We start from the raw sequence: 8959 nt of genomic DNA, 5'->3' as shown, positions 1-8959 counted from the left end.
AAACAGACGCTTCAGTTCAACTTGCACGTATTCAGGCATGCATAACACACACACACCCACACAATCAGATGCACACATTCACACACACTCACTCAGACACGTGTGCGCGTGCGCACACACACTCACACACACACATGCTCACTCACTCTCATACTCAGAGACACAAACACGCACACACACTCACTCAGACACACATGTACACACACAAACGTGCTCACTCACACTCTCTCACACGCAGACACAAACACACACGGACACACTCACAGACACACATACTCGTTCACACGCACACATTCACTCAGACCACATTCACACACTCACTCACTCGCTCACACTCACAGACACACACACACACACACACACACGTGCTTACTCACTCACTCTTGCTCACTCACTCACACACACACACACACACACTGACACAGACAAACATACACACTTACATACGCACAGTTCTCTGCCTCTTTACCTCTCTTGCCTCCTTTAAGACACTATTTAAAATTAACCTCTCGGGCCAAACTTCTGTCAGACCTAACGTAACTTAATGTAAGACTGTTTTCGAGTCAGTCCTGTGAAGGACCTTGGGATGTTTCATGATGGTGTACGCGCTGTTGAGATATAATTTGTTGTCGTTCAGGAGGGAATTGGGTTGTGCAGGCTAGGTAGGTTACCCATGAGAAATGCAGGGTTACAGGGATAGGGTAGCGGGGAGGGTCTGAGTAGGATGCTCCTAGGAGGGTTGGTATGGACTCGATGGGCTGAATGGCCTGCTTCCATGCTGTATTCTAACTAAATTCTAATCCCAAACTAAACCAGTCCCACTTGCCTGCATTCAGCCGGTATTCCTCCAAACCTTTCCTATTCAAACATGTGCCTGTTCAAATGTCTTTCAAATATTGTCATTGTACCTGCAGCTACTACCTCCTCTGGTAGCTCATCCCACATACAAGCCACCCTCTGTGTGAAAAAAGTTGTCCCTTGTGTCCTTTTTAAATCTTTCTCCTCTCACTTTTAAAAATATATCCCCCCCTCCAGTTTTGAACTCGCCCACACTGTGGAAAAGACCTTGGCCATTCACCTCATCCATGCCCCTTGTGATTTTATAAACCTCTATGAAGGTCACCCCTCAACTTCCTACGCTCCAGGGAACAAAGTCCCAGGCCAGCCAGCCTCTCCCTATAACCTCCAGTCCTGGCAACATCCTGGTAAATCCTTTCTGAACCCTCTCTAATTTAATAATATCTTTCCTATAAACAGAGCGATCAGAACCAGACACAGTGCTCCAGAAAGAGGCCTCTCCAATGATCCAGTCTGATGGTGGCGAGGTCTGATATCTGGTCACCCACAGAGCCCCGGTGATTGATTGATTTTAACTTTTCCATTTTCCCACTGCCCTGCAGCCACAGAGACCTGAAGCCAGAGAACCTACTCCTGGACGAGAAGAACAACATTCGCATCGCGGATTTCGGAATGGCTTCCCTGCAGGTCGGCGACAGTCTCCTGGAGACCAGCTGCGGGTAAGGGGGCTCGTCCCCGAACACGTTTCGTGTTCCCCCCCACCCCCCTCCGCTGCCGTGCCCTCAGGCCAATGTGTTTAGCCCACAATCGACATTGGTCAGCACAGTCTGCTGGCACTGCTGCTTGCAGGATCTTGCTGTGTGCTGATCGTTTGCCGTGACGATCTGTTTGAGGGGGAAATTCCTTTGCTGCCTATTGCTGTTGTTTGGGATGGCCTGTATAAATGCTGCGCCTCTCATTCCTTTCACCTGTGGATGTCTGCTCAATCGGCTCCACACTGGTGGTTGGAGCTTTTTCTCCTGTGTTCAGCGTGGGCTCTATCTGGGAATGAGATTTCCAGGGAGGGTTTGAACCCTGGTATCTCCCCCAGGTGACCCTCCATCGCCTGGAGCTCCTTTGACCTTGCTGTACCAGAGCTCGGAGGTAATCTCCAAGGATAACTCCAAAATAAAATCCGAAAGAACTGCGGATGCTGTAAATCAGGAACAAGAAGCAGAAGCTGCTGGAAAAGCTCAGCAGGTCTGGCAGCATCTGTGAAAAGAAATCAGAGTTAACTTTTCGGGTCCGGTGACCCTTCCTCAGAGAAACGTTAACCCTGTTTTTCCCTTCACAGATGCTGCCAGACCCACTGAGCTTTTCCAGCAACTTCCTGTTTTTGTTCCAAGGATAACGCCCTCGTCTGTACGCTGTCAGTGCCCGAAGCACGAACACAAAGACTTGCATTTGTATAGTGTCTTTCTCCACCCCTGCCCAACAATGTCCCAATGCACTTTTAACAAAATGACGTGTTCCCCCCCCCCACCCCCCACAAAGTGTTGTCACTGTCTTCATGTAGGAAGCACAATGGCTGTTAGTTGATATGGCATGCACCCCCCCATCCCCCTAAACAGCAATAGAAGGTCATCGGTCTGGTCTATTTGATATTTCTGCAGAATGCAGGGGACAATTCGTCTGCTCATCTCTGAAATCGTGCCACAGACACTTTTCCTGTGGAAAAACAGGCAGCAGAACAGTTCATCCTCTTGTCTGGACGACAGCGCTGTGCTATGGTCTGTGGAGTGGGTATTCGACATAACTGCACCCAGGCTGCTATCCTGTCATCAAGATACACTTTATTTACGTGTGCACCGTACATGGGCTCTGACCAGCCCGCTCAGAGCCAGTCTCTACAGTGAGGAGACTCTCTGAACTTCCTGTTCTTCAGCCAGGGCTCCCCGATTGGATCAGATTAACAGCCCCAATCGGGGAACTCATATTTTATGAGGTCCACCCGACTGACCCTGATACCATGACTACAGTATTGAACTGCAGACTCTGAGCTAAGAGTGTCACTCAGTGTTGTGAAGCACCTTGGGATTTATTTCCGGTGTTGAAAGGTGCTGGATGTCGATAAGAACACAAGAAATAGAACCAGGAGTAGGCCATTCGGCCCCTCGTTTCTGACCCGCCATTAAGTAAGATCAAGGCTGAACTGATTGTGGTCTCAACTCCACTTTAATGGCCCCTCCAACTACCCCCCAAATCCACGACTCCCTTAGCAATCCAAATCCCCTCTGCCTTAAATAATCTGCTCTGTTACTTTGGAGGGACAGAATTCCAAACATTCAGAACCCGGTGAGAGAAGAAATTCCTTCTTGTTTTGAAACTGTGCCTCCAGAACGAGATTTCCCCTAAAAGGGAAACATAGCCTCAACGACTACCCTGTCAACACCCACCAACTCCCCCCAGAATCTTATTTGTTTCAATCAGATCACCTCACACTCTTCCAAACTCCAATGAGTTTGGAACAAAGAACAGAAGTTGTTGGACAAGCTCAGCAGGTCTGGCAGCATCTGTGAAGAAAATAAATTCAGAGTTATCGTTTCGGGACCGGTGACCCTTCCTCAGACCGACCCCACCCCCAATGGGATGGGTTCTAGTGACTTGACTTCTCCCCACCAATTGCTGTTTGTGGGGGTAAACTGGTTGGCGCGATCGGCACATTCCCATTCATATCCCAGGAATTAGCCCGGGTGGGCCTTCTCCGCACTGCCTTTGAGGGGCGCTCCTTGGATAAGGAGAGTAGAACAGGACATGGTATTCCCACTTGGCGCATCGCTGAAGCTCTTGTAGCTGGAGGAAATCTTGGGGATGGAAAGGTGCGCAGTGTGTGGAGGCCAACTCAATGTCAAACAAAACACCAAAGGCTCCTAAGACATGTCGGCATATTTTCAGGATTGTAAATCCTGAGGGTCCAGGCTTGGATGGGAGCACAGAAAACACAGGCCTCTGTTGCTATGCATCTAACAATTCTCTACGTATTTTCTGTTTTTTGGATGCAGTTCTCCACATTATGCCTGTCCAGAAGTCATCAGGGTAAGTCCAATTCTTAGATTAGATCCTTCTCTTTCGAATGTGTTCAGTTATCAGCCTTGTTTATTGATGTTTACAAAATTTGCACAAATCAGTCCCCTCGAGTGTCATTCCCATAGACTGCCTTTTTAATGGTGTTTGCTCTTTTGCGGGGTGAGGTAGGAGTCACTGGTGTTTGTTGCCTGTCCTTAATTGACCTTGAGGTGAGCCATCCATTGGGGAAATATCTCCTCAGCATCTACCCTGTCAAGCTCCTTCCCCCACCCCCTGGAAACACTTACTTCAATAAGATCAGCCTTCATTCTTCTGAACTCTAATAAGCATGAGCTCAAGCTGTTCAACTAGGTTGGCTGCACACTGTTGGAGACCAGGTCAGGGTTTGAACCGTCCTCCAACATGTTGGCTCGAGCATGAAGGATCAGAATTCGTGGGGGGAAGTAGGGGGAGAATAGTTTAGAGTGGGGTGGCTTGGTGAGGGTTCATGGACTGGGTGGCTTTACGGTAAACATGGAGGTGGTGACTCAGTAAGATAGCGTCCTGGCATGTGGCCGTGGTGCCAGAACACAAGGTAGACCTCTCACGGTGTTTCCTGTCCACAGGGGGAGAAGTACGATGGTCGTCGGGCAGACGTGTGGAGCTGCGGTGTGATACTGTTTGCACTTTTGGTGGTAAGGAACCATGGGCCTGCTCTCAAGTCCCCAACCAATCAGCCAGGAGTCCGGGCTTTTAGCTTCAACTCCCCCATGTTGGCTGACTAAATTGGGAATTTTTTTTTCAAAAGTTCATTAACGGGATGAAGATGTTGCTGGATAGGCATTAATTTTCCCATTACTTATAGCCCAGAGAGCAGTTATGAGTCAACCAGATTGCAGGGAGTCTGGAGTTACATGTAAGCCAGACCTGGTTAGGATGGCAGATTTCCTAGTGAGCCTGTTTTTCCCGATAATTGGCAATGGTTATCATCAGACTCTTAATTCCAGATATTTTTGTAAAAATCCAAACTCCATTGTCTGTTGTGGTGGGATTTGAATCTGGGACCCCAGAGCATTACCTGGAATCTCTGCATTAACAGTCCAGTGATAACACCATGAGGCCATGGCCTCCCCTTGTAGGATAGAAACCTTGGGCCATTGTACTGCGAGCTGCTGGGTCTGGTGTGCAGAATGCCTTCCACCTCAACCCTTGGCATGACCAAAGATCACCTCCGAGGTCACATGACTATGGCAAGCCATAATGCCTGAAGGTAATTCCCCTCCAAATAGGCCAGGCGGACATTAAGCCGCCCGAGGTAAAGTTGAGGATTTCTGAGGGAACAGCACTAGCACCAAGAGGGTGAACTGCGCCTGTTCAACCCGTCAGCTGATGCTTCCACTGCTCAAGGTCCTGTGCTCTCCGTTCCTCGGAGGAGCCCCCCACAATTTTCATTCAGCAAAGAGCGGGAGAAGACCGCGATTTCCTGTCGCCTTCCTCAGGTCCCCTTAAAGAAAACACAAGTCCACATCACGAAGGAGATGACTATTGCCCCTTAGGGTGCCCCCCCCGTGCCCTCGCTGTGAGAACGCTGCTGGTTCTGCCGTTCGCTATGCCTGATGACCCTGAATTTGCAGCCTCAAGGTAGGCCTGGGCTAAAGGAGCCGGATGGTAGAGCAGCCTTTACTGGGGAATGTTACTGAAACTAATCTTTAGACATTAATAAATGACTTGACCCTGAGGTCACAAACGGATGGTCAATAGCAATATATTACATTCAGCACAGACGGAGAATAAAAGCCAAATCCTTAACTCTTTGGGTTCAAGCTTCTTGATTTTGTCTCTTCCCTTAGAAATGTAAACTGGACAAGAAGATTGTCATTTTTCTTGCCCTCCTCATCTGCATGTTGAGTGCTTTGTTCCTCAGCTTCCAGCACCGCCCCCCCTACCATGAAGAATTGAAGCCCTCCCCACCCCCTCCCTTGCAGTTTTTACATCAGGCTCCATTACTCTGAGCTTCCTGTTTGGCCCTCACTGACCGCCTGACCCCTCCCTCGACTGCTCCCTCTCTCCGGGGCAGCCTGCTTCCACTTTGTTCACCTCATCCATCTCCGTTTGTTGTTGAAACCCTTGTCCCACGGTCTTGACGCCTCAAGGCTGGGCCATTTCTCTCCCGGCCACTTTCCCAGCTTCCAACCCTTCGTCAGCCAGGGGTCAGCCATTTGCTCTGCTGCTCCCATCCTAACTCACACCAAATTGTGGTCAGCCAACACCACCGCCTCCTCCCCCACCCTCGTCCCATCAACCCCCCCCAACCGTGCACTCATCCCATTCTGGTCTCGGACTCTCCCCATATCCTTACGATTTCCTGAGAGTTACCATACGTGTATCGATCCCAGCCTTCAATGTCTCCCTGTTGGAGCACACACAGCTCTTCTCTGGGACAGAGAATTCCAAAGACTCACATCAGAGAGATGGACAGGGGGAGTGTGTGGGATATGAAGGTGGTTACTGCGATCGTTGCCCTGTTTTCTTTCCCCCAGGGAGCTTTGCCGTTCGACGATGACAACCTCCGACAGTTGTTAGAGAAGGTGAAACGAGGGGTCTTCCATATGCCGCACTTTATTCCTCCCGACTGCCAGAACTTACTACGGGGCATGATCGAAGTGGACGCAGAGAAACGCCTCTCAGTCAGTACCCTGGCCTAGCTCACACTCTGCCATGTCCTGTTTCCACAGCAATGGATTCACCATCAACACCATGGGGGAGTGGGACATGCTATCAGTGTTGCACCATTAATGGGGAAGGACTATCAATGTTACGCCTTTGAGGGGGAAGGACAATCAGTGATACCCCATTGAGGGGGAAAATTTATCAGTGTTACCCCATTGAGGGGGAAGGACTATCAGTGATACCCCATTGAGGGGGAAGATTTATCAGTGTTACCCCATTGAGGGGGAAGGACTATCAGTGATACCCCATTGAGGGGGAAGGACTATCAGTGATACCCCATTGAGGGGAAGGACTATCAGTGATACCCCATTGAGGGGGAAGGACTATCAGTGATACCCCATTGAGGGGGAAAATTTATCAGTGTTACCCCATTGAGGGATGTTGCAAGGGAGGGGTAGCAGTGTTAACCCCTCGAGGCAGCAGGTTTCACCTCATTGAGGGGGAGGATTAGTGGTGTTACCCTATTGAGGCTAGGATTTATTATTATTACTTCACTGAGGGGGAAGTTTTATTAGTGTTATCCCATAAATGTGTTGCACCATCGAGTGGGAAGGTTTAACAATGTTACCCCATTGAGGATGAGGGTGTTGTCAGTGTTATCCCATTGAGGGGGAAAGGTTTATCAGTGTTACCCCATTTAGGATGGAGGGGTATAGGTGCTTCCCCAGTAAACAGGGAAGTATTCTCAGTGTTCTCCACAGATGGAGGAGGATTATCAGTGTTACCCCATCAAGGGGGAGGGTTATCAGTGTTACCCCATCAAAGGGGGAGGGCTCCTGGGGTTACCTCATCAAAGGGGAGGGTTATCAATGTTACACCATCAAGGGGGAGGGCTCTTGGTGTAACCCCATCAAGGGGGAGGGTTATCAGTGTTACCCCATCAAAGGGGGAGGGCTCTTGGTGTTACCCCATCAAGGGGGAGGGTTATCAGTGTTACCCCAACAAGGGGGAGGGCGCTTGGTGCTACCCCATCAAGTGGGAGGGTTATCGGTGTTACCTCTTCGATGGGGGAAGGGGTTATCTCTGTTTTCAGGCTTCCCCTCTGTCGTGTTTGGTGCATTCACCATCTCGGTTTTCTCTATAACTGCAAGTGTCTATTCTGCATTCTCTCATTAAACACCTTTCCTTTCTCTCTCTCCTCCGCAACCTACCCGCTGCCCATAGCTGGAACAGATTCAGAAGCACTCCTGGTATCAGTAAGTACGCACCGCACTACAGCTTGTAGAGCCAGCAGCAATGTGCCAGAGCTCCAGCCACATCAGTGTGGCCCCCTCTTCATTCCCACCTCTCTCTCACTCTCCCCCTCTCTCTTTCTGTCTCTATCTCTCTCTCTCTGTCTCTCGCTCTCTGGCTGAGTCGATGATTGATGTCAAACCAGGGACAGTGGAGTCATCCGAAAGTGTCTAAGCAGCAGAATTTCAATCCCACTGGTTTTGGCAGGGAACATCAGTGACTAATCCACTTTGCTTGGTTCTTTTGAATGTGTTTTTCTTCATCTCTCTGTCCCTCTGTGCCTCCCTCGAAGAGTATTTGTTGGGTGCGGAAGAACTGGGTACTCCCCTTGTAAGGAAACGGTGGAGACAGGGGCATTTATTAATCAATGCTTCCCCTTCCTTGGGTATGAGCAGGCTTCTGGACCTCAAGGCCTCCTGCATCTCGATTAAACCCTCAGCCTCGGGTGGAGGGCCTAGAGCGGTCAGAGCACACATGCCAGACAGGCCATGAGAAATGATTTCCTTTGGTTAGACGTATCTAGGACTGGACAACACAGTTTAAAACTGAGAGCCAGACCTTACGGGAGTGAAATTAGGAAATTCTTCTCCACAAAAATGATGTTTAGAACATCCTTCTACAAAGGGCGGTCAATCCTCGATCAATTGTTAATTTTAAAATGGAGAGATTTTTTTGTAATTTGAAGCTATTAATGGATTGGTGGGGAGCAAAGGTGTGGGATTGCTGTGTGGCAGACCAGGCGCGAGGAGTGAAATGGTCTTCTCCTGTTCTGGCCCCTTGAGGCAGTGATTAATTCCTACAACTCAGTGATTAAACCCAGGTCAATTCAATGTTCTCATTCCTTTGATTCTCTTGTGCAGTCACTTCCCGGAGTGGCAGGTACTTTCGTGCTACTGTAAACCTTGGACTCAGTAGCTGTTTGTGTGTGTGTGTGTGTGTGTGACAGACTGTATATATGTGTGTGAGAGACCGTGCGTGCGTGTGTGTGTGTGAGAGAGAGACCATGGGTGTGTGTGTGAGAGAGGCTGTGTGTGTGTGTGTGTGAGAGAAAGACTGCGTGTATGTGTGTGAGAAAGACCATGTGTACGTGTGTGAATGCGCGTCCGTACGTGTGTGAATGCGCGTGTGTACGTGTGTGTTTGTGCGTGTGTAT

The 8959-nt window shown here is 49.4% G+C and overlaps 1 protein-coding gene across 1 annotated transcript in view; it reads left to right on the top strand.

Annotated features, from left to right (window-relative positions):
* LOC125487135 (serine/threonine-protein kinase BRSK2) overlaps window positions 1-7773 on the top strand; it is a 125442-nt gene extending 117669 nt beyond the window's left edge. Inside the window, exons 5-9 of the mRNA XM_048617358.1 lie at window positions 1401-1517; window positions 3840-3873; window positions 4470-4538; window positions 6384-6530; window positions 7738-7773. Of these exons, the coding sequence (XP_048473315.1) occupies window positions 1401-1517; window positions 3840-3873; window positions 4470-4538; window positions 6384-6530; window positions 7738-7773 (403 nt within the window). The remainder of the gene's footprint in view (window positions 1-1400; window positions 1518-3839; window positions 3874-4469; window positions 4539-6383; window positions 6531-7737) is intronic.
* Window positions 7774-8959: the final 1186 nt, after the last annotated feature.

This window comes from Rhincodon typus, chromosome 37 (assembly GCF_021869965.1).
Source record: "Rhincodon typus isolate 14 chromosome 37, sRhiTyp1.1, whole genome shotgun sequence".
Taxonomy (NCBI): Eukaryota; Metazoa; Chordata; class Chondrichthyes; order Orectolobiformes; family Rhincodontidae; genus Rhincodon; species Rhincodon typus.
The sequence above is the reverse complement of the archived record's forward strand: the minus strand, read 5'-3'. Positions and strand labels throughout refer to the sequence as shown.